The 26,406-nt window shown below is 42.7% G+C and overlaps 1 protein-coding gene across 1 annotated transcript; it reads left to right on the plus strand.

The window, feature by feature from the left end:
- Positions 1-67: 67 nt before the first annotated feature.
- LOC102785948 (ral GTPase-activating protein subunit beta-like) lies at positions 68-26,406 on the plus strand. The gene is made up of 33 exons (XM_087842434.1): positions 68-117; positions 857-1,033; positions 1,620-1,822; positions 2,581-2,747; positions 2,851-3,025; positions 3,584-3,715; positions 3,789-3,934; positions 4,124-4,174; positions 4,995-5,039; positions 10,773-10,820; positions 11,435-11,586; positions 11,665-11,830; positions 11,943-12,072; positions 12,158-12,325; positions 12,675-12,789; positions 12,882-13,014; positions 13,139-13,200; positions 13,287-13,377; positions 13,469-13,590; positions 15,185-15,367; positions 15,488-15,636; positions 18,232-18,401; positions 19,176-19,279; positions 19,486-19,641; positions 20,689-20,874; positions 22,357-22,515; positions 22,749-22,866; positions 22,944-23,066; positions 24,678-24,757; positions 24,858-24,936; positions 25,270-25,324; positions 25,408-25,547; positions 25,622-26,406. The coding sequence occupies exons 2-33, from the start codon at positions 878-880 to the stop codon at positions 25,792-25,794; spliced, it is 4,137 nt and encodes a 1,378-aa protein (XP_087698560.1). The 5' UTR covers positions 68-117; positions 857-877; the 3' UTR covers positions 25,795-26,406.

Here is a 26,406-nt window from a genome sequence, read left to right on the forward strand (position 1 = left end):
GTGACTTGAAGCTTAAAGTTTTGCCTTAGAGTAACTGATTTGATTTCACTGTTGGTGTCAACAGGTGGTAGCGCAGAATTTCACTTGCAAACCGTTCAGCTGGACTCACCTGTGCAGGTATGATACTTCAGTTTAATGTGGAATCTGCTGTTAGAAATGTTGAACTGTTGTAATCAGTATTTCATTTCTCTGGAAGTATATTTACTGCAGTACTATTTCAATACAAGCTGGACTTATTTATTTACTTAACTTTATTTATTTACTTTTATTTAAACACTCTGATCTTGGTGATCAAATGTCTTCCAACAGCACATCTTATTCTTCAATTTACTTTGTGTCCTTCACTTTCTTTTATTATCTGCTTTTCTCTCTCCATCTAACCACTGTCCATTCTTCTTAAGAGAAGGACTGTATATGGACACTGTGAAGAGATATTTTCAAATTAGATGAACTCAAAATAACAAACAACCACTTTATCCTGTATCAGTTGAATTTTTAGATTGTATAACAAATTGTATTGTACGGTATGACATTAACCTCAGACTGCATTTGCGTAATTGTACCTTATAATAGTTTAGATAATTTTAGCTGAATACTTTCAGGCTCACATGTTAGAGATTCATGTTGCAATTCAGTTGTCAGTGTAAATGTGTTAAACTGACAACAAGGCATCAACGATGAAAGATTTTCCAACTTCATGTGAACTTGACTGCAGAATAAACAACACAAAATGCAAAAAGGGAAGATTACAGCTGCTGATATCTGTTTAATGTAGCTGCAGTTACACTTTAACTGCCATGCCAAGGGCCTGTTAAGCAGTTCACACGATAAGAAACTCTGCGTGTCTGTTATGCAGTTGAGCTCTGAATTTCCAACCATGGACCAATCGCTGTCTGGTGGGCGGGGTCAAGTGAGCGTGCTCAGCTGTTTCCCGCCTTCTGTAGGCAGAGATATTGCTGTTGCTGTGGTGAAACCCCTGGGAGCTGGCCTTGGAAACCCTGGCACCCGTAGCTTGCTATGCACAGACAAACAGGTGAGTGTGACCTCTAACTAAAGCCAAACACACAGTGGGGGTAGACAACACAGCAGGAAGTGAAGAATGACTTGAAGCCCAGACCAGTTTACTGCAAAGCAAGTTGGATACAGTCAGACCCTGTTACCAAGAATGTGGAGGGGCTGTGCAAAATATTAATAAACAGAGAATGTAGCCTTTTACCAACCATTAAAACCTAGATACAAAGGCCTCCTTTGATGTATTTTTTTTGTTTAATAATTCACCAAATATTTTCAGTGGATGACAGGTCTGGACGTCTTTTTCTGTTTGACATGTAAATTTTCTTTGAAACATAAGTCGTATCTATGACAGTATATGTAACCTCCAAACCTCTGTACAGCTCTCTTAGCTTTACTGGAGTACTCATGAGGTGACTGCTGTTGTGATTTAACCCACATAAATAAAACTGATCATCATAAAAATACAAAAGAAATATCTGAATCTTAATCTCAATCCTAATCACTGAGGACAGAAACATAATAATAATAATAATAATAATAATAATAATAATAATAATAATAATAATAATAATAATAATAATAATAATAATAATCTGAATATGCAGGTAAAGTGGACAATGGAGGTCTTGTGTTATGGCCTCACTCTCCCACTAGAAGGAGATACCGTCAAACTCTGCGTGGACATCTACACTGATTGGCTAATGGCCCTGGTTTCCCCAAGAGACTCCACTCCTCCACCAATCAGCAGAGACCCCAACCTGTATGTCCAGAAGATCCTCCGACATCTGTTCAATCTGTTCTTGCCCAGGTAGACAATCTAGACCTGATTACCCTGATTTACTGATCCCATACAGGGATCCACTAAGGAACCATTGACCTTTAAGGACCTTGTTAGTTTTGAATACCTGATGATTTTAGATGCAACTCAGCCCTTCTTTGAATTAAGCCATATATTATATTCATGTTGTTAAAACAACATACGTGTTAACAGTTATCAATACTTATTTTACTGGCTGATGAGTATCGGTCAGGTCAGATTGATGTAGTTGATGTTTCTTCTGCCTTATGTTGCACAAAGCTGTTCTATTTAGTGACACCTACCAGACCAAAACCAGTTGAGACAGTGATTATTAAAGATAAAATTCTTCTATTAATCATATTGTGGCTCAAGAGTTGGCAGTTCGTCTTGTAATCGGAAGGTTGCCGGTTCGAGCCCCAGCTTGGACAGTTTCGGTCGTTGTGTCCTTGGGCAAGACACTTCACCTACCGCCTACTGGTGTTGGCCAGAGGGGCCAATGGCGCAATATGGCAGCCTCGCTTCTGTCAGTCTGTCCCAGGGTGACTGTGGCTACAACTGTAGCTGCCTCCACCAGTGTGTGAATGCGAGAGTGAATGAATAGTGGAATTGTACAGCGCTTTGAGGTTCTCGAAAAGCGCTATATAAATGCAATCCATCATTATTATTATATCCAACGACTAGCCATTAGTGTGGTGTCATGCAGATCAATGTGTTTGTACTTGTTACTGTTTTTTTCTGAACTCTTCTCTTCTTGACTCTGCACTCAGGTCTGACCAGGTAAATCTGGTCTACCTGCCTCTCTATCAGCAGGTTCTGTGTGCTGTCCAAGTACTGGCTAAAGAGAGTACCATGATGAGCAGAGACACCTGGGAGACTCTGTTGCACTTCCTGCTTCGCATCAACCATGCCATGCTGTCTCCAGCAACTGCTGCAGGTGATAGTTATCCTAACCCCCTGTATCTTTACTTGTCTCTCCTGTCCATGTCTCCTGTCTGCGTCTCACCGGTCTTTCTTCACCTGTCCTTGTGTTTCTGTAGGTGGTGTATCAGACATGTTGATGGCAGTGCTTCTTGAAGTGTGGCTGCTGTCTTGCTCTCGATGTTTTCCATCTCGCTCACTATGGCAGACATGCAGACAGATGTTGAGCAGCTGGAGACATCAGCCTGCAGTTGTGGAACAGTGGTGCAGAGTTGTTGCAGCCTTAACCTCCAGGTTCAGAAACATCACAAACTGTGACTGAGTTCTGTCCGGCAGCAGCCACAAAATACTCATGGGGAGATGTTTTTATTGTTGTTGTTGGGGAACTATATTGTATTGTTTGTTTGTTGGATTATTGGTGCTATGTTGTCTAGATAGATAGATAGATGGATGGATGGATGGATAAATAGATGGATGGATGGATGGATAGATAGATAGATAGATAGATAGATAGATAGATAGATATGAATATAAAATATGAATATGCAATGAAATATGCTCATTAATGAGATGTAGCAGCCAAATGTCTGTTGCATAGTATTGCAACTGTTGTGAGTCTATTGCACGTGATTAGTTCTTATTTAGTGTTTAGCTTGTGCAAACACTAAAGCTTAGTTGTCCCCACCTTCCTTTATCCTCCTGTTTCCCTCCAGCGAGGAGTTAAATAGTTTGATGGCATGTGGGACAAAGAAGTTTTTATGTCTGTTGGTCCTAGACTTGGGGAGAAGCACCCGTCACTGAGTAGACTCCTTTGGTTTTTTGTCCATAATTGCATTGTTGTAATGTGCTCAGGTTGCTGCAGCTGACTTTCGGGCCATCATTCCCTCACTTTAAAGTCCCAGAAGAAGATGCTGCCCTGATCCCTGAGGACATGGATGATAAGCGAATCCCCCAGACCTGGTTCAGGTTCCTGCACTTATTTAGGTAACAATTGCTTCAGAAACATGGTCAGATGTTTTTAACTTGGCACGTGACATGTCTTTTTGTTGACCCCCAGTAATCCGGTGGAGCTCAGTCGCACAGCAGCTGTTGTTCCATCGCAAGTTTCACAGGGGGAGGTGTTGAGAAGAGGTGACAGTCAGCTACCAAACATCTTCTTTAAAGCCATGAGTGGAGTTGGTATCCTTGTCGACGCCTTCCTGGGTACGCTGACCTTTACTTTACACATTAACCTCTTTGTATAGGCATCTCCCTGGTGGCACTATCTGCTGCCAAGTTTTTACATTAACTGATTTCTCTTTTCATTAATCACACAATAGAGATAAATTCTAAAAATACCAAAATGAAATTATAGTTGTGACTTAACAATGATAACCAAGTTTTTTTTTATAGGTGTGACTGTGGAAAATAAAGAAACAATAGAACAACTCCTTCCAAACACTGGTATACACACAATACACTCCGTGAACTGATACAAACCCATCACACCCATGCATTCTACTTTACATGCAGGACACATTACAAATTCAGTTACATCGTAAATATTTGTGCAATCTCTGATTTTGTACTACTGCCAAATCAAAAAATCTAGATGTGATTGAAGCACAGCTTTAATTTAAGGAGTTTTGCATGAACTCTGCATGAATTGCAGCCATTCTATAAACAGTGCACCATGTTCATTGGGTCAAAAGACGTTGGGCTAACTAGATCCCCATCTGATCAGTTTTGCAGCGTTTTGCAGAATCAGTGCACAGAGTAGAGCTTCAGAGACTTCAGAGTTCATTCTGCTACTCGTATCACCAGTCACATCATCATAAACACTAGTGATTTTATTTTGTCAGTCTGACATGTTCCTCCTTCACTTGTATTAATTAAGTTCCAGTAAAAACATAGCAAATACAAGTGAAACACTTGAAGTGACGTCTAGATCTTTTATCTTAATTTTTCACGCAACAACAAGAGAACAGGCCTTGAAACTGCTTATGAAACTGTTTTTCATTCAGCATTAGAGGCTCTTAAAATCTGGGCCTGTGGATAAAAATGGCTGTAATGCCTGAATAGTCAATAAAATATTTCTTTTAAACCCCTTGAATTAAAGATAAAAGTCTGCACTTTAATCACACCTTGATTGTTTAACTTAAACTCCACTGTAAAGAAATACAGTCATTCAGCTTTAATGCACAGCCCTTAACAAAAATATTATATCACTTTTATGAAGCATTTTTATTCATAGTTTTCTGGCTTTGTTTCTGTGTTTTTTCAGGAATGACAACAAAACTGCACTTCAGAGACCGGCTGCCTTCTTTTGGTAACCCAAACTGATCAGATTAAACCAGTCAGTTAACTAATTAAATTAGACCTAGAGTCATTTGAGAGAACAAAACAAGATTAGCAACAACTAGCAAGGTAATTTTAGGTTTACCAGTGAGTTTTCAGTGTTGTTCAGTGGTTATTCACCTCTTACTGGGATACACTGTCATGGTAACCTATGCTGCATAGCTGCATGCTATGCTCCTAGCTTGTTATGTTCAACATATGAAATCATATGTTGAACATAACTACTACATACTATTCCCAGCATTTGCTGATCCAGGTGGCCTACCACTTCATAGCTGAGCTGCTGTTGTTATAATACAACTAACAGTCTGTTGAATAGCGAGGACATTTCACAACTGAACATGTTGCACAGGTGACATCCTATCATAGTAGAACGCTGGAATTCACTGAGCTCATGAGAGAAACCTATTCTTTCACAAATGTTTGCAGAAGCACCTAGATCTTTTTTTGATATTTTAAACATCTGTGGCCATCGAAGTAATATGAACACCTAAATTCAATCATTTTTATTTGGACGAGTGAGTGAATACAAATGTAATGTTTAATCTCTGCTTATTTCCTGCTGACAGCAATCTTAGAGTAGTTGCACTGTTCCATAATACTTAATATAGTGATATCAAATGTGTACTTGTTTTTATAGTTTTGTTGGGGTCACTACTCAAGAAAAGTAACACTACTGGTTACATTACTTGTGTGTTATTTCATAAAATTGACATAATTACCTATGACATAATTATTAGGAGTCTGTCTTTCAGTATTTACATATGAACACAAAGCCAACAACACAAAGCGTTGTTCAAAACCAACCCAAGCAGATCTTAAAGTGATGGCCAGAGTGATTCTACCGTAGAAATATGACCATCAAGCAAGCTTGATGGCTCGTCATTGCCTTGGTTATCTGTCAGGGTCAGACTGATGGGCTGCGGTCAGCATAACCAGCTTTATCATTGCCCTTGTCACAAAACGGCCGAAGGCCGACCACCGAAAATCAAACCCACGTGCAGGAAACCCAAGGCGGAGGCAGAGTAAAGGGTTTAACAAAGGTTTATTAACTAACACCAAAATGACGTTCACATTAGTACTTGATTTAAGGCTTGATATATGGGGCGTGAGGGTCTTGGCCAGGGGAGAGGGACAAGCAAGGGGACAGGTCCAAGAAAGCAACGGCAGCTGCTGGTGATTAGGTAAGTACTGGAAGAGAGGAGAGCAGTGTTAGAGCGGTAGCCAATGAGGAGTTCTGGAGAGAGTGGAAGCTATGAAAATCTTCGTCTTACTGTGCAGGTGGGAGATGGAAGTGTTGAGGGAGAGGTGGTGCGGTCCAGGTGGGTTAGGTGGTGTGTGGCAGCTGTCCTGAGTGGTGAAGCTCCCGAGGTGGTGTAAGGGCAGGAGGGCAGGCAGGTGAGGCAAGGAGATGATTCCGAGAGTTGGCGGGTTAACCAGATTTCCAAGATGAGTGGTTCAGTATGATGGAGTTTTCCTGGAGTAACTAGAACACGAGATTACAAGGTTAGTAGAGCACTTGAGATTCATGAACATGAAGCGTGAGGCCTGGTTACCAACATAGGGTAGTTGACAAACTGGCGAGGAAGCAGTGTCAGCAAGCAGCTTAAATCTCCAACCTGATTGCCTCAATCAGCTTCAGGTGAGGGGGGCTGTAGGCCCTGCCCATGGGTGGATACCAGGGAGGTCCAGACCTTCAATGGAATTTTACAGCCACACACCCAGACCATGACAGCCCTAGATTCTTTGTGTTAGCCTTGCAGATGCTTACAGAGTGGCAATTCTGTTAGAACTATAATGTGTAACTTTGATCGCTCTTTTGTCTTTTAGATTAGATTAGATAAAACTTTATTAATCCCTTGGGTGGGTTCCTCCAGGAAATTCGGTTTCCAATAGCACAGCACCGACAGAAGTGAGCAGAAATATACCATATATATAAATACAGAGACATATATAAATACAGAGTATACACAAGGGATAAATAAAATAAATACAAGTAAGAATACAAGGGATTTGCACATTTCAAGTATTTTGAGTCTATTGCACCGTTGGATATTAAGTATTGCACAGTGAAAAGGCACTACAGCTTAGTTGCTCCCTTCTCCTTTGTCCTCCTGTCTCCCCTCCCTCTCCCCTCCAGAGAGGAGTTAAACAGTCTGATGGCGTGTGGGACAAAGGAGTTTTTAAGTCTGTTGGTTCTTGTCTTTGGGAGAAGCAACCTGTCACTGAACAGGCTCCTCTGGTTGTTTATGGTTGTGTGCAGAGGATGCCCAGCATTGTCCATAATGTCCAGCAGTTTCTTTAGTGTCCTTTTCTTTGCCACTGGCACCAGAGTGTCCAGCTTCATGCCGACCACAGAGCCAGCCTTCCTGATTAGTTTTTCCAGCCTGGATGAGTCCTTCTTTGCTGTGCTGCTCCCCACAGCATAGAAAAGTACTCCTGCAACCACCAACTGGTAAAACATCCTCAGGAGCTTCCTGCAGATGTTAAAAGACCTCAGCCTCCTGAGGAAGTACAGTCGGCTTTGGCCTTTTTTATACAGGTGCTCTGTGTTGCATGACCAGTCCAGTTTATTGTCCACCCACAGCCCGAGGTACTTGTATGTGTTGACCACCTCCACCTCCTCTCCCTCTATCTGAACTGGCAGTGGACCTGCTCTCTGCTGACCACAGTGTCAGACGTGATGTCCTTCAGCCTGTCGTACTGTGGCCTGTTGGTGAGGTAGATTAAGATCCAAGCGACCAGGCAGGAGTCCACCTGCATCCTGTTTAGTTTTTCCTGAAGCAGACGGCCGGATGGTATTAAAGGCACTTGAAAGGTCAAGAAACAGGATCCTGACCGTGCTTTTCCCCTTGTCCAGGTGTGAGTGGGCTCTATGTAGGAGGTACAGGATGGCATCCTCCACTTCAACATCTGCCTTACTATTTTGTGTAATAGTAAAGTCTATATCTCCATAGCTCCACTGTAGACCGCTCCTTGTTCTACTTAGACTTAGTTCCTCCTGCGACGGATGGCGCATTGGGCCACAAGGGCTCGCCAATGAGTTTGGTTTGCAGCCACATCTTCAGCCTCATCCCATGAAAGATCGACCGCTTTCAGGCCCTCAATGAATGACCGTCTCCACGTCTGTTTTGGTCGTCCGCAGCTCCGTGACAGGTCTCCATGACATGGCTATCTTCGGTAATCATTTTGGATGTTGGCGAAGAACATGATGGCGAAACGAAATCGTCGCTCCAATGCCACGTCTGCTAGCTGTTGTGAGGCAGTGCGCTGAAGGACCTCCTCGTTGGTGATGATGATGATGATGATCTTGATCTCGATATGAAATTTTGAGAATCTGTCAGAGGCCATGCTGTTGGAAAACATTCAGTCGTCGGGTAATTGTTGCCGTCGTATCGTATTGAACAAATGGACTTTGGATGATATCGAGATGGCGGTCGATCTCCAAAGTTGCGCATGGCTGATGCTGCCTTTTCAAGCCGACAGGCGACGTCCTTGTCTGAGCCGCTGTTCGGTGTTTTCACGCTGCCCAGAAAAGTGAACTGATTGACTTCATCAAGCAGGCGGTGGCCAACGAGTACCGGAGTATTTGCTCTGGCCTAACCGATCCGCATGACTTTGCTTTTTGGCAGCGCTGATCCGCAAGCCAATCTTTGACGCTTCATTTTCCAGCATGGTGGTCAAATTACAAATGGAGCGTTGAGTAGATCTAAGCAGCACAATGTCGTCCGCAAAATCAAGATCTGCAATTTGTCGTCCGTCGTGTCCTTGGACTCCATGCTCCCTGTCCCGCAGGGTATGCCGCAAAATGAAATCCACAGCCAGTACAAACAGAAACGGCGATATAACCGAGCCTTGTCGGACTCCCGTCTTGATCTCGAACGAGTCCGAAATCAGCAGCAGCTTGACTCGTGGTAGATGTTTCTCAGGAGGCTAACGAACCTCTCCGGTATGCCGTAGGACCTGGCAATTCTCCAGATCGTTTCTTGATGCACGCTGTCGAACGCTTTTGTAAAGTCTATGAAATTGATTGACAGTCGTTGCTGTAGCTCGGCACTTTGATCGATTATTGTCCGTAGCACAAAAAGACGTCAGAGTAGCACTGTCAGTGTCCTGGGTCTGAGCGCACCAGGGTCCCTAAGCAATTATGGACATGTGTATTTTTGGTGTGCTGTCCCTCGTTCTCCCTTCTTGCAGGTATATGTGTGTGTGTGTGTGTGTGTGTGTGTGGATGCTGGAGTTTCTGAGAGCACCTGTTTACAGGCACCTTCAGGCCTGGTGGGTGTGGCCCTGCCAGGTGGTTGGCCACACCTGGAGACCATCACACAGCTGATCAAGCCTCGTCAGAGGAGCTACTTAAGAGTGCAATGGAGCTCCCTCCGACACTGGATCATTGAGTGACTTCACGAGAAGCGTGGAGACGAGAGGGCAGCAAGGACTGGGTGCTCAGACACTGAGGAGCGGAGACAAGGAACACTAGCACTGGGAAGAGGACATGACACGGGAGTCGGGAATGTACTGAGGAATTATTGTTATTTTTCCATTCACGCACTGCTTATATTCAGATCTCCATGCCTGGGTCCTCCTTCCTCACATCCCCACGGTTGGCCAGCGTCAACCGTGACAAGCACGGAGCACAGAACCTTTCCTGGAACGGAAAGGAGACTTATCCCACGCCAGTTGTTACAATCAGCAAGATCACCCTTCTTCGGCAGTTTCATGATGACATCCTTCCTCCAATCTTTCAGAACTGTCTCCCAGCAGTGATTGAGCAGGGCCATAAGTTTATCGACTATAAGGTCGCCGCCATTTTTCAACCAAAATCTCGTCCAACCCCGGGACCAGCCTTCATTGACTGAATCACGGCTTTTGTCTCTGCAACGGTAATTGGACAAACGTTAACTGGAAGGTTATCCAGGGGGCAGAAGGCGTCTATGGGTATCATCCACATAGGTGCCAGTTGATTCAGGATTTCCTCGAAATGTTGGACCCATCATCGGTCTTGTTCCTCCACCGTTGTTAAGAGGCGGCCGTCCTTGCTCTTGACTGGTACTCCTTTGCCACTTGGAGCACCGCTCAATTCCTGATGGACTCGATAAACTTGTCTTTGCCTTGGTGGCATCAGCCATATTAGCCAACCTGGTTTTCCATTTTAAGATAAAACCTCTTCTCACCCATACTCTGGTATTCATCTCCTTTTTTATGTTGCGGCTTTTGAGCCAGGTCGTAACAATGACAAAGCATGTATGTTTGATGTTTTTATTTTCTTTCTGTGAGCTGGTCATGGAGATAAATGAAGAACCTTTTGTAATGCAAGTAACAAGATAATTGTAATTCTCTTGATATTGTAATTGATCATTGTAATTACTGAATAATGGCAGTAACATGTTACATTAATGTGTTACTTAAAAATGCAATGTGATTACAGTAATGTGTTACTTTGTAACGCATCATACCCAACACTGGTTGTCAGTAGACCTGTCCATGCTTAATTTCACTTAATTTAGTTTAGCACCATGAAGTACAACCCGACCCAAACCTTTATTAGATCGACAATGTATAAATATTCTAGAGATTTTATCATTATTATTATTATTATTATTGTTTTATTGTTTATTTATGTATGTTTTGTTAGGCCAAATTGGCAACGATGCTTTGGTTTAACTATTTCAGCTTGGTAATTCTTTTTCTTTTTTCCTCCTAGCTATTTCTGTGACCAAAAGCCCGTTCAGAGACCGTCTGCCCTCCTATGGTAAGCTCCACAGATAACCACTGACTTCAGTTCAGTTCAGTTTCACTGTAGAGTGACAGATCAGGGTGATGGTTTGCTATGTTGGTGGGGTGGTGGTTTGCTCCAATTATTGGGTTATTACCATTCTCAGCCTTCTGGAGAAAGTTTATTCGATGGTGCTGAAATGAGGCACTGACCAGATTTTGTTCTGGGCACGAAACAGTGGAGCAGATTTTCACTATTGCAGGACTTCTGGAAGGATCATCGCTGCGCCCACGACCCAACTTAAGCACAAGATAATAGCAGGATGAATGGATATTACTTGGAAAACAAGCTAAAAAGCTTGTGGCCATCAGGCTTCCTGAAAGATTACATATATTGCATAAAGACATATTCCATTCTCTCCTCAACAGAGCTACCACTTGATGGGCTGCTATTGTCTTCCTTAAAGTCTTTGTCAAATTGAATTAGGCCTAGTCTATTTTGTTCACAAGTGAAACTCTGACCTTTCCAAATCCCCACTTACAACTCTGATACTCCAATGAGAGAAGATTAAAGCCACTTGCACATTTTTTTTTCTTTTTGTAAATATCAGCAAAATGGTGCTCAAGTGCCCCTATTCCTTTTTTTCTCAGGTATCTCCCGGCCTCGCTCTGGCAGTGCACCACCCACACCAGTGAATGTACTGAGCATGCCAAGCTCCACTTCCTCAACCAGTTCCTCCCCTCCATACAACAGACAAGTGACAGCAGCAAATTTTTCCAAGACAACCACCAAGACTCCCACGGTACCACAGTACTTCTTTTTCATTTGTCATGTAGCACTTCTTGATCTCTTTAACTTATTGCTTGTTCCTTTCTTTCAGATTCCATCATCCCATTGGAAATCTTTCTCCCAGCTTCCTTCCTTCTCCTCCCTGTTTTGTTCGTCTCTCAGACCCTCTCCCTCACCCCTCAGGTGTAATGTGGACTCCCTTCTACATCTGTTTGGTTGCTGGCTGTTTGATGCTGCACTAATCAGCAGAGACTCTGGTTTGTCTCTGCAGTATTGTTTACGAAAAACACATACTACACGTACACATAGTAGGACATTGTGTAGTCTTGCTGTGCTTCCATATTTTACTTACTGAACTGTCTTCTCTAGCTGGGCAGGGTGATGTTGCTGTGATGTCAAATGGATGGGCGGCAGGTCGAGCTGAGGCTTGCGGGACACTTTGCAGGATCTTCAGCTGCAGGAAGACGGCAGAGGACATTCTGTCTGTCTACCTGTCCAGGTACCTGTCTGTTCACCTGTTCAGAGCTATCCACCCATCTTTGAGCAGTGTAATGATTATGGTTCTCCATCTCTTATTCTGCAAGGTTCTACCTGGTTTTGATACAGGGTCTTCAAGTGTCAGAGAAGGCCAGTTCCCCTGTTCTGGCCTCCATTCTGCTGAACTCCACCTCTCTGTTCTGCTGTGACCTAAGAGGAGTCAACATACTGCTACCTCCCTTTATCTCAGCTCTGGAAAATGTGCTGCTTGACAGGTGCAAGTACTGCAAATACTGTAATTGTTCAATGAGAAAAGTTTATTTTAGTTTTTTTTAAAATAGCAGAATAAAGCTGACATTAGTAATGTTAGACGTTAACTCAGAGGAAGAATGGGTTGTAAAGCATCTTTCAGCCCAGAACAACTTAAAATTGGAATTGTCAATTGGTAAAATTCATCTATGGAATTTGGCGAGTTGATTGGAGGCTGAGTCATGAGCTCATGGATGCTGATAGATGCTATTACCTACCAGGATTTCAGGCTGTTGGATTTTGTTGTTCACCTGAATCTCAACGACGGTAAATATTACTAAACTAAAGGCTTCTCTCATACTCTCTCTCACTCAGAGAGCTGCTGAAGTTTAAGAATTTTGTCACTCTGGTGGATTTAAGGCGAGCCTCCATCCTTGTCCTGCTTTCCCTGCTGCCCATCCCTACGCACTTTGGATCAGTCCAGTTAGAGGTAACTTATCATGCGCTTGCTTAAAAACGTACCCTTGCCTGAGCAGAGCTGAGCCGGATCACTGTAGCAGTTGTGTTCACTTTGCTGCTTAGGAGTTACTGGATAGGAAGTTAAGCGCTGATGCTGCAACAGGTACCCTCCTGTTGCTGAAGCCACGCCTTATCAGTGTCCTGATTGGAGCTCTGCAGACAGAGGCAGACACCTGTAACATACAGCTCCTCCTGGGTTAGTTACTGATTCTTTTCCAATTATTGGTCAGTTTTTGAGCCAGTTAACAGAAGTTCATGTCTGAGTGTTTGATGTGAAAGATTTTTCCATTGTAATCACTTCTGATCTGGTGTTTGCATAGCGGCCATGTTGAATCTGATTCAGGATTCAGCTGTGTCAGAGCCTGCAGGACGAACTCAACACGTGAGTTTACTGATATCTAGGGATATGTACTTACATTTGCCTTCATTTTATGAGACAAAAACAGTTTTCTTTGCTTTTGCTTTCAGGAAACTGAGCCCCTGCTTACTGGGACCAGTAAACTCAAACAGGCTTTGGGAGCAAGTCGGACCAGTACAAACCGATGGACCAGAGGATCGAGTAATTACAAATTCAATTCAGTTAAATTTGTTTTATATTATCAATCCCTCACATCTGAAGAATCTAACTGCAGTAATGTGCGTCCAATCAGATGCAGTGGCAGTTTTGTGGGTTCAATCTCTACGTTTGCTCACTCAGCGTCTGACGTCTCAGTGGAGGAATGATTCAGCAGTTTGTCTTTCTGCCCTGGAAGTACTGGGAGGACTGGCCAAGGTGGAGACACACACACACACACACACACACACACACACACTCAGCGAGATCAAGAAAACCTTACTTTTTTTTGACAATTTTATTTTAAATTTTCAAAATATAAAACAAAGACAAACACAGAACAAACAAAGACAAACACAGACAGGCTCAGGCTACGTCCACACGTACACGGGTATTTTTGAAAACGGAGATTTTCCGTTTTCGTTTTAAAAAATAATCCCGTCCACACGTAAACGCAGAAATGAAGGAAAACGCTGCTAGGAACATGCCAAAGCAGCAGGTGGCGATATATTCCTAACCGTGTAGAAATGTTGGCCAATCAGAAGTCTAGAAGCCTCGGTGGGAAAAAGTAAACAAAGCTGGGGCATAGAAGCAGAACGAGTCGTATGTGTGGAGGGACAGTAACTGTGTGTGTATATGTAAGCATTTAAACACTGCAGAGACAATTAACAGTAACAGTATTGTAGAAATTCATTTCACCGAAACAATAACGTGGCGCACAGTGTGACGTCAAAAAGGCGCACACCTTTGATGCTGCGTTTTCTGCGTTTTCTCCGTTTTTCTTGTCCACACGTAAATGTAAAAACTGAGTTTTAGAAAATATCCACCCTGGCCGGCGTTTTTAAAAAATCTCCGTTTTCAGTGACCGAAAACGCCGTTTACGTGTGGACGAAAGGTGCAAACGCATAGAAAAATCTGCGTTTTCAAAAATACCTGGGTACGTGTGGACGTAGCCTCAGATGCATACAGAAAAAACAATTAATGCAAACAAACTTGCACTTCACAATACAAGAAGAATACAAAAAGCTGAAGTTGATGAGAGTTTACAGAGTTTCGCCCAATCTGGTTAAAGTTTTGATTATAATTAATTATTGAATTAATTGGTGTCTGCTGTTTATGGAGAAGAAATGGATTTTAGACAGACACTTACTCCACATAGAGTCAGGCACTTTCATCCCCAATTCTTTTCCCCAAGCCTGCCTAATCCCAACGGTATGCACTACAATAGAGTCACTGAGTAACTGTACAATTTTTGTGATAAGATGTCTGGAATCAGGTTGGCTCTTGAGTATTTCGTAGATCCCGTGCTCCGACTCCTACTCTGGTAGAGTTGCAAAATCTTTAAACTTGGATTGGATGTAATGACTGACCTGCAGATATCTATAAAAGTGTGAATGTGGCAGATTATATTTCCCTTTTAGTTGACCAAATGAAGAAAATGTATCATCAATATACATATCCTTAATATAAAGCCCTTTTCTCTCCAGACATGATAAGTCTTATCTTGCCAAGGGGGCATAAAATCCTGATTAAAACATATTGGCGTCTGTACAGATGTGTCTGGCAGTTCCAAAAAAACTTCTAATCTGATTCAAGATTCTAATGGTTTAACCCAGACCTTTATAAGAGTCTAATTTTTCAAACTTGGTAAATAACATAGCCAACAAGAAAACCTTACATTTAAATCAATGTTATTTATACTGAACCAAATTATTACAGGCATCCTTTACATGTGAAGCTCTTGATCTCTCAAAATTATACAGGGAAACTCAGTATTGTCTTCCACTATGATCCTGTACCTATCCCCCTGCAGGTGGAAGCGCGAGTGGAGGAGTCAGAGAGGATGCGAGTCGTCAGTTCAGTCTGCACCTACATTGTTTTTCAGTGCAGTCGTCCTCCTCCTCTTCACTCCAGAGATCTGCACTCCATCATTGTTGCTGCCTTCCAGTGTCTCAATGTCTGGTTAACACAACATCCCACACTGCTTGGCCATAAGGTAACTGACCAGCCCAACTAATCACTATGTATCAAAGAGATATCTAACTGCCAGATGACTGACCAGCAGGTGAACATCCGTGCGCTTTATTTAGTGTGTGTTTTATTTGACTTTATTCAGGAGTGTTTGTTGGAGGTCCTGGAGATCGTGGAACTTGGGATTTCAGGCAGTAAGTCTAGACAGGAACAAAAAGTGAGATGTAAAGAGGAGAAAGACCAAAACCCAGCCTCTCTGAGGGTGAAGGAGGCAGCTGAGGCCACACTTAGCTGGTGAGCATCACAGTAACAATAACATTAAGATTGTAGAGATTATAGAAACCAATCATTTTGCATATAAGATCTGACTTAGTTTATATCATGCATTTTGGTTGCTTCTTAACAAGCAACAGGAACAAAAACAGAATTTTGACATGAATTGCTTCGAGGATTTATGTCATTTCAAAAATCTGTTACTGTTCATCAAAGGTGTGGTAGAAGACTGTCAGCAGCACGGTGGCACGGTGGTTAGCACTGTTGCCGCACAGCAAGAAGGTCCTGAGTTCAATTCCACCATCAGGCCGGGGTCTTTCTGTGTGGAGTTTGCATGTTCTCCCCGTGTTTGCGTGGGTTCCCTCCGGGTACTCCGGCTTCCTCCCACCGTCCAAAGACATGCAGCTTGTGAGGATAGGTTAATTGGATAATCCAAATTGTCACTAGGTGTGAATGTGCGAATGAATGTGAGTGTGAATGGTTGTCTGTCCCTGTGTGTTGGCCCTGCGACAGACTGGCGACCTGTCCAGGGTGTACCCTGCCTCTCGCCCTATGACAGCTGGGATAGGCTCCAGCGCTCCCTGTGACCCTGAAAAGGATAACTGGAAGCGAATGGATGGATGGATGGACTGTCAGCTCCAAAAACGGTTATTGTTTAAACATTTCATCGTAGAAAGCTTTCTGATCCTGGATATACTTTCAGTCTGACTGAATCTCCTTTTATTGCTCTTCACACACATGACACAGATGCAATGGAGACAAATGAGTCAAATAATGTTCATGAAGCTGGCAACAATGCATTATTTTACTACAAGTTCAGTCATATTGAGTTCAATTCAGTTTTATTTATATAGCGCCAAATCACAACGACACGCATACTGTAAGGTAAAGACCCTTAATTGGTGTATTTGTCCTACCCTACTATCCCTGTCTCTATGTCTATCTCTATATATGTATCATAAATTAGCTGTGTGGAGCAGGCAGGATCAGACCCAAATGCAGACTCGTTAGGCAGGACTTAACACAATAACACAGCTTTATTGCTGGAATGTCAAAGAAATACAAAACTAGCCTAAACTGGGAATACTGGGAATAATCTAAGCAGACACAGAAACACAAAGCCAGGAATGAGGAAGATCAGGACAGAGGGAAACAGAGGGCTTAAACACACAAGGAATCACGAGGGAACGAGAAACAGGAGGGAAACACAGCGGAGCTAATCAGACAGGATGAGACAGAGGAAGCTAAACTGAACATAAAACACATGAGACGAGGTACCTTTAAAGTAAGACAGGAAATTACCCAGAACCATGACAAATATGTGTGTAACAAACCTGCATGTATGCATATTAACCTGGATAAAAGAGACGCATTAAAAATGCAACAATGTAGCATTTTCATTCTGCAACTTAGCACGCCGGAAGCCTGATCCATGCTTGGTTGTGCCATGGTATTAGTGTTAGTATTAGGGGGTTAGGGGTGGGGGGTAGGGTGCTGTATTGAACAACTGATCACGGAAATGTGGCCAAACTTGGTCTTGCAAAACTATGAAATGCGCTAATTAATCCTTTTTTAAAAATCGTTTGTACAAATTGTTTCGGTTAAAAAAAAGGGGGGGGGGGTATTTCTTTGGGTTGTTTTTTTTTTTTTTTTACAGAACTCACATTCTATTTTTTATTGCAATGTGGGACTTTACAGTACTGCTTCTCTTTTTTGTTTGTTTTTTGTATTTCAAATCGGCCATGCTAAGAGATTTAATTAGTGCATTGGTCCAAACTTTTTGGCTTTTAACCTTAAATGTTTTAGGATATTCATGTTAAAACATTGTCTCCCAAAAAGTAGGTGAACGGGCCTCTTTAAAAATAAAAAATATCAAGAGAAGTATTTTAATATGTGAAACTAAAATTTCACAGAAATCAAAATGTTCCACCTCTGACTTCTTTGAACAGAAAATGTTCTAAAGATTTGAGGTGATTTGATTTGAGTTGAAATGACACAGAAAGAAAGAGCATTGTCATCTTTACAGCCTTTTAGTCATCAGAGTTTGTAGTCAAATTAAAGTTACTGCAAACTATCAAAAGTTACCCTGTGTAACTATAGTGAAATATCTGTACTTTGCTGTTGGTTTCCTCTAATTCCTTTGTGCACCAGTGCTCTATACAATCAATTAAATATTATTTATATAGCACCAAATCAGAACAACAGTTTCCTCAAGGTTCTTTACATTGTAATGTCAAGACCCTACCCACAGAGTCCCGACTTTAACACAACAGAACTTCACCTTTTGGACGAATTGGAGGAGAGACTTTACAGTGTCTTACCTCACAAATGTGCATCTGGAAAAATGGTCAACAATTCCCATAAACACACTTCTAAACCTTATGGAAAACCTTCCAGACGAAGTAAAGGGTGTGCCGACATGGCATGTCACTCAGGTTCACATGCATGTGAAGGCGGATGAGCAAAAACTTTTGGCAACATAGCGTACAACTGCTGACCTGCTCCATGGTAAACATACTGAATGGATGAGCTGTAGCTTGGTTTGTTGCCACCAAACATCCAACTATCAGACTGGGGCATCTCTAGCTTTAAGGATGTGGTCTGTATTTGTCTCAGTGTTATGCAGGTTTCAGAGGCATTCCCTTTCGTCAGTGGTATCCTCACTGAGGACGTTCTGGTTCGCTCTTCCTGTCAGAGTGACAGCAGTCTTGAGAAGTTCAGATATTTTGTGGTGGAAAGCTCCACGATCCTAGCCTTTTTGGAGCAAACACTGGGAGGTGAACAGGGTAAGTCCTGATACAACTAATTCTGAAACTGATAAAAAGGAATCTGGGATGTGTACACAAAAGAATAGAAGCTAATGTTTTTCTATTTACATAATTAAGGAAAACTGTACAGGATATTAGGAAATAAATATATTGCACAGCAACAATAGCAGCAGAAAACCAGTGTACATGCATCCTTCCAGACATGAAACTGAACCCTAAAGATACAGTCATGGAACAGAAAGATGGAGATCCTGTTACCTACATTGACTGCAGTCTGTTGATGAGGGTGTGAGTGGCTGTGGGAGATGGTTGTTTTGAATGCTGAGCTGACAAACAACATTCTGTCTCAAAATGTTGTTGCAGCCTGCTGCCTTCTTTATTTTCACTCTCCTCAGGTTCTTACAGCCATCAGCCACGGTGAGATTTACTACTTTCTCATCAAAGTGAAGGATGGCTTTTATTACAGGGGTGCTCATTAAAAATGTTCATTAAGAAGGTGTTGTTGTCACACCACCTTATAATCTGTTACTGCCTGAATCCCCTGCCACATGTGTCTGGTATTACTAGAGTCACAGTAGAAACCTTTGATCTTTCCAGCATTCACAGGCTTATCACATACTCACACTGATCCTGGCACAACAGGAACGCAGGCAGTACTCGACACTACTGTAATATTTAATAGATATTTTAGATTTCAGCTTCTACTGTTCCACATAAAACGAATCTTTGGGAGGTTCAAAGCTGCCCGTTGATAGTTTTGATTGTGTTTTTGCTTTTCAATGGTGAATGCAGCACAGTATCCATCACTCATCATGGTGATCAGGGGAGCGTCAGGACGCCACACCTGGAGTCTAGAGCTTTGTCCGAAGCCTCACGAGGGACAAGCTGACACACAGGTGGCCACTTCCAAGCTGATGCAGTATGATTCAGTACATGTTGTGCATTCCTTCAGAGGACTTTATCATAGCTTACAATAGATTATACAAAAGATGTACGCAGCCACTTAGATGTCTTCCATTAGTTTGTGAAGTCATATTTTGTAGTACTTTTTTCAGGTTAGGTCAGTCATTTCTTCTCTCTCTTACCTGATGATTGTTTTCAGGAACCCCTGATACCAGAACAGCACAGCATGGCCCAGGAAGATGCCAGAATACAAACTGTTATCAAACAGCAGCTGCTTTCTGAAAGTTTTGATGCAGTTCCATCAGTTAAAGCAGATCATAGTATTCCAGCTCTGCATGAGACCATTACTGAGGAGGTAAGAACCAAGTTGGATGAAACCCAGTATATTAGTATATGCTCCTTCTTTAAACCGAAGGTCTATTAATACATAAGAAAGGTGACTGGAAAGGAAAAACTCAATGCATCATGGGAATCCCCGGCAGCCTACATCTATTGCAGCATAACTAAGGGAGGATTCAGGGTCACCTGGTCCAGCCCTAACTATATGCTTTAGCAAAAAGGAAAGTTTTAAGCCTAATCTTAAAAGTAGAGATAGTGTCTGTCTCCTGAATCCAAACTGGAAGCTGGTTCCACAGAAGAGGGGCCTGAAAACTGAAGGCTCTGCCTCCCATTCTACTTTTAAATACTCTAGGAACAACAAGTAGGCCTGCAGAGCGAGAGCGAAGTGCTCTAATAGGGTGATATGGTACTACAAGGTCATTAAGATATGCTGCGCAAATGGAAGAAAGCAGTCTTACATATTTGTTTAATATGTGCGTTGAAGGACATATCCTGGTCAAAAATGACTCCAAGGTTCCTCACAGTGTTACTGGAGGCCAAGGTAATGCCATCCAGAGTAAGAATCTGCTTAGATACCATATTTCTAAGATTTTCAGGGCCGAGTACAATGACCTCAGTTTGATCTGAATTAAGAAGCAGAAAGTTTGAAGACATCCAGGTCTTTATGTCTTTAAGACATTCCTGCAGTTTAACTAATTGGTGTGTGTTATCTGGCTTCATGGACAGATAGAGCTGGGTGTCATCTGCATAGCAGTGAAAATCAAAAAGATGATGACAGTCCTTTTTTTTTTTGCTGTTTATGACCCAGGCAGCTCCTCAGTAATTAATGTTTTCTCTCCTTAAAACTTGGTATGTTCTTCTAAACACGTTGATTGAATGGTTACTTTATATGATGATGCAGTCAAATAGAGACTGAGAAAATCTGGACTGATGATTGTGGTTGTTAGGTATAGTTAAGCCAAAACTGAAACAATTTCCTGAGTACATTGAACTGGTTAGGTGTGACAGGTGTGTGACAGTTGTAATTACAGTGTAAATCCAGGTGTAACCTTTTACTGGCCAGGTGCAGCAGCAACTAGAACATCTGCGAACAGCTTTAAAGAGACAGCAGCAAGTCGAGGCTCGACCACAAGCGAGCAGTCGTTCGGCTGTCCCGATGACCTGTAAACCTCCTCCACCTGTCACCCATTTCCAGGCGGCAAGACTGTTCCTGTCCCACTTGGGCCTGCTGACACCTGAGAGTGTAAAGGTAAAGAGGTGCTCGTAGGCGGTCGCCTGGTTGTTGGGGTCTTCACTGCCTTACTGTGGGCCTTTACCTTACAATATAAAGCGTCTTGAGGCAACTGTTGTTGCAATTTGGCCCTATATAAATAAAATGTAACTTAAGTAAAATTACTTTTGAGCCTCTGACGATATGATGTATAAAAATTGCTGTAATTGCTAGACTGTAATTGTAATTTTGAGACTTGATGATTTCCGGGTGATGGAAAATCATCAAGTCTTACGGCGTACCCGACTGCTTCGTTACCGCGTTCCAAGCGTTGTACCGCAACTCTAGTTGCTGCGTCCGAACAGACAACGGCATCACGGAATATTTTAACATCGATACTGGTGTGCGACAAGGCTGCGTCCTATCGCCATTCCTCTTCAACATCGCCATTGACTATGTCATGTGCCGAGCAATTGGACCGAACACGATGGGCATCGCCGGACGTGATCCCCTGCAGCAGTTCACAGATTTGGACTTTGCGGACGATATAGCCTTACTTGCACCAACACTCCGGGCTCTTCAGAAAACAACCTCATCTTTGGAAAGCGAAGCAGCACCGATAGGACTCAGGATCAGCGGTGAGAAGTCGAAGATTATGCGAGTTGGTTACGCTACACCATCAAACACAGCGGTTACTGTGAAGCAGCAGCAGCAGCTAGAAGAGGTGGACAGGTTTATGTACCTGGGTTGCACTTTTAGCAGTGACGGGGACGTGGAGCATGACGTTAAGTGCAGAATTGGGAAAGCATGGGCAGCCTTTCAACGATTACGACCTATATGGATGACCATCGTACTGCCTTCATCAACCAAGTTGCGGCTCCTGAAGACCATCGTTATACTGACGGCACTGTATGCAGCGGAGACTTGGAAATCAACTGCAAAGATCAACCGCCATCTTGACGTCTTCCAACAACGTTGTCTTCGACGGCTGCTCAAGATCACATATCGGGATCGCGTTACCAATGAAGAAGTATATCGCCGTGCGGGAGTAGAGCCGCTCCATGTCCAAGTCACCAAGCGTCGGTTCAGATTTGCCGGTCACATCCTTCAGCTACCGGACCCGAGACCTGCCCGTGTCGCGGTTCTGTGGAACCCGAAGAATGGAAAGAGACGGAGAGGAAGACCTAAAATAACATGGAGGAGGGCTTTCCTTGAAGATTTACGTTCAGTCGAACTGTCATGGGATGAAGCAACAACTGCCGCGATAGACCGAGTTCGATGGCGTTCTCTTGTCGCCCGATGCGCTGATCGGCGTGGGAGGGTCTAAGTCTAAGTAACTGCTAAACAGTTGATGTAATACTTTTGACTTAAAGCTGAATGTCTGCACTTCAATACCATGTTAATTGTTTGATTTAAAATCAAAATCAGAGGCATAATTGGCAAAATGTCGTCACTGTCCAAAAACGTATGTACCTGGTTGTATTTACAAGTGTAAGTGTGCTTATCTGTGTCTCTCTGTAGGATCCAGGTATCAGTGGTGTTCCAGCTCCGCTTGTGGCACTCGACTCATCTCTTCCTGGTTTCTTTGACAGCCTGAGAAATTTGGACCAGCAGCCATCAAGAATCTACGATTCCACCTTTATCTTCTACATGGGAGCAGGACAGAGGACAGAGGCTGAGGCAACCTAAATAGAGTTTTCAATGAGCAGCTGACTGCGTTCAACATTTGTTTCAATTAAATATATTTTGTATATAGTTTTAGATTGGTTAAGGTTGTTTTCTTCTCTTTCAGTGTCATTTTGTGTGGAAAATGACACACTGTCAGATCTAGATACAATTATTTGCGAATTGTTGTAATGTTTTTTGAAACTGTTGCTCTTGTTGTGTTGATTTTATTATCTGTTTGTGTATAGATCCTGAAGAATGTGGAGTCGGCCTGCACTGTCCATTCACACTTCCTTGACTTCCTGTCATCTCTTGGTTGGCCGGTGGAGGTGGGACAGGTGGGCAGGGTCGGCACTAGCAGATGCGGTATGTGTTGCTGATTGGGCCATTCACAGAACACTCTTAAGGCTTTTGTTGCTGATTGGTTATTTTCTTTCTACCAGAATTTTCTTCTGTGCTGGGTGACAGCGGAGGGAGTGTGTTTGACGGGAAGCGGTTCATCCTGATGTTCACAGACAGTCTGACAGAGCTCACCTTCATTGTCCCGTCACTGTTACACAGTCATGGTAACACATAATGTACACTAGTGAAACCCAGAGGGTTTGTGTGGTATGTGACTTGAGGAAGCATGTTAGTGTTTGAGATGCAAGTTTTATGTCTTTTTTTGTATTCAAATCAACACTCCTGTAATCACTCATGTAATAATGAAACCACATTAAGCAAAGTTGTTAAAAATAAGATGATTCAAATAACATGAAACACTGAAACTTTCAATTCAATTTTATTTATATAGCGCCAAATCACAACAAAGTCGCCTCAAGGCGCTTCATAGATACAGAGAAAAACCCAACAATCATATGACCCCCTATGAGCAAGCACTTTGGTGACAGTGGGAAGGAAAAACACCCTTTTAACAGGAAGAAACCTCCAGCAGAACCAGGCTCAGGGAGGGGCGGGGCCATCTGCTGCGACCGGTTGGGGTGAGAGAAGGAAGACAGGATAAAGACATGCTGTGGAAGAGAGACAGAGGTTAATAACAGATATGATTCAATGCAGAGAGGTCTGTTAATACATAGTGAGCGAGAAAGGTGGCTGGAAAGGAAAAACTCAATGCATCATGGGAATCCCCCGGCAGCCTACATCTATTGCAGCATAACTAAGGGAGGATTCAGGGTCACCTGGTCCAGCCCTAACTATATGCTTTAGCAAAAAGGAAAGTTTTAAGCCTAATCTTAAAAGTAGAGATAGTGTCTGTCTCCCGAATCCAAACTGGAAGCTGGTTCCACAGAAGAGGGGCCTGAAAACTGAAGGCTCTGCCTCCCATTCTACTTTTAAATACTCTAGGAACAACAAGTAGGCCTGCAGAGCGAGAGCGAAGTTCTCTAATAGGGTGATATGGTACTACAAGGTCATTAAGATAAGATGGGGCCTGATTATTTAAGACTTTGTATGTGAGGAGCAGGATTTTGAATTCAATTCTGGATTTAACAGGAAGCCAATGAAGGGAAGCCAAAACAGGAGAAATCTGCTCTCTCTTTCTAGTCCCTGTCAGGACTCTTGCTGCAGCATTTTGGATTAGCTGAAGGTTTTTCAAGGAGTTTTTAGGACATCCTGATAATAATGAATTGCAGTAGTCCAGCCTGGAAGTAATAAATGCATGAACGAGTTGTTCAGCGTCACTCTGAGACAGGATATTTCTAATTTTAGAGATGTTGCACAAATGAAAGAACGCAGTCTTACATATTTGTTTAATATGTGTGTTGAAGGACATATCCTGGTCAAAAATGACTCCAAGGTTCCTCACAGTGTTACTGGAGGCCAAGGTAATGCCATCCAGAGTAAGAATCTGGTTAGATACCATATTTCTAAGCTAGAAATATGGTATCATGGTAACATGGCTAAACCTGATGTGATCTAGTTGGGAACAAGAAAGAGCTTCACCTATGACTCGCCCAATCTTCAAATCTGAGTGTCAATAAAACAGAAAATCATTCATAAGTGAAACTTTTGAATTAATATTTACATTAAATATTGAATATTTCTGCTAAAACATAATAGTGTGAAATCTAACATTTACTATGATTTTAAGAATACATGTCACCATATAAGGTTGTGAGTGATTTATAAATTTTGTATGAATACATTTTATTTGACCCATTTTGTGTTCTTTGAACTAGATGGCTCGTCAAAGAGTTCAGAGGTGTTGTCCCCACCTGCTGAGTCACCACTCAACCTACCATGTCACTCTAAATCCAATGTATGGACTTTCAAAATAAAAGACTTTTTTCCTTGTTCCTCTAATTTGTATCTTACGTGCTCGTTTCTTACTTGTCTCTTGATCTTTCATGTCTGTGCAGAGTTATCCAGCAATGATGCCATGTAACAGCTCTGAATGCAACTTGATGATAGTCTGGGTCGAACGGTTCGAGGACATTGGTAACTATGATTCATTTTTCTGAAAACAGAAGTTCATGCTTGCTCTGTGCAAATTTAAAGTCCATGGTGACATTACAGATCACACAGACAAAGAGACTACCAGTGAGAGATGTCTTAAATTCAGAAGAGTTTCCTGAAGAGACTGAGACACGTAGAGTGATCAACTCAGCTCAAAGACAAAGTGTTATACTACTCACACAGTTCACTACATGTTTAAACACAGGCTCTGGAATCTTAATGGCCTTAATGTGGCAGATTAACTATTAATGTAGGTGATCTTGATCTAATCTGTCTATGCCGTGAATGGAGGATAAACGTGTTTTTGTGTTTCAGAGAATTTCCCTGTGTCTGGTCTCCTGTCACATACCAGGTCACAAACAGAGATCAGGTAAAACTCTCATCATTCTCACACTTTAAGACTATGAAAACTCTTAAAATGTGCAAACACACTTTTGTCCATCAATCTGTTAGTATATCCACAATCCAGCTGATTTTTATACATCCTCTGAAAACTGGACTCTACCGAATCCACGTCAGTGAAAACACCACCAGCAAGTTTGGTTTGGTCGTCCCATTGGTCAGCGGGAGTGTGGTCAGCAAGAGGTCACTGGGTACGTGTCTCCTTGTCTTCATGTCTGCATCGGTGACTGCCTTTTTTCCTGTCTGACCGTCTCGCTGTCTCCAGGTTTTTTGGTTAGGGAGATGGTGATAAACTGGTGCCACCGAAGATTGTTAGAAAGTGACTCTACTCCACCACCTCACATTAGAAGAAAGCACATGATCAATGACATCACTCTTCGCTACCGAAGCCGCCACTCTGAACCTGCCTTTTACTCTTCCCTTTTCTATGAACCCTAATCTGCTAGCCCTGCCTGTGTGTGTGTGTGTGTGTGTGTGTGTGTGTGTGTGTGTGTGTGCGCGCGCGCACCTTTGCAATGGGAGTCAAAGGTTTGATTCCCGATTCCAGTAAGGGTCCTAGGATAGACCCCCATGCTAACCAAGCCTACCTCAGACATGAGCAAGAGACTTAAATATGAAGCCATGCCGGCTCAGACGTTGCCTGAATTAACAAGATCTGCGATAGGTGTTGAGGGACCAGGACACCCTGATGAGAAGTGGGCTATTGAAACAAGACATCATCGGTGGGAAACAGATGAAAATAGGGCGCTGTTGGCAGGGTACTACGCAAGTAAACTCGGCGGAAGGGGTTACATGAATAGTAAACGGAGCACTAGGTGCAGTTACCTAGGCAACTGCTAGGCAAGTGGCTCCAGCAGATCCCGGGAACAACACCAGAGATCTCTGTCCAGATGAGTGCAGTCCTGGGAACAGCTAAGATACTGCACAGGACCCTCAAGCTGCCAGGCCTCTGGACCCGAGCTTGAAGGATAGACCGCCCACAGGGGCAGGAGGGAAATTATATCTGTGTGTGTGTGTGTGTGTGTGTGTGTGTGTGTGTGTGTGTGTGTG

The sequence above is a fragment of the Neolamprologus brichardi genome, chromosome 6, assembly GCF_056152115.1.
Source record: "Neolamprologus brichardi isolate AB-2024 chromosome 6, ASM5615211v1, whole genome shotgun sequence".
NCBI lineage: Eukaryota > Metazoa > Chordata > Actinopteri > Cichliformes > Cichlidae > Neolamprologus > Neolamprologus brichardi.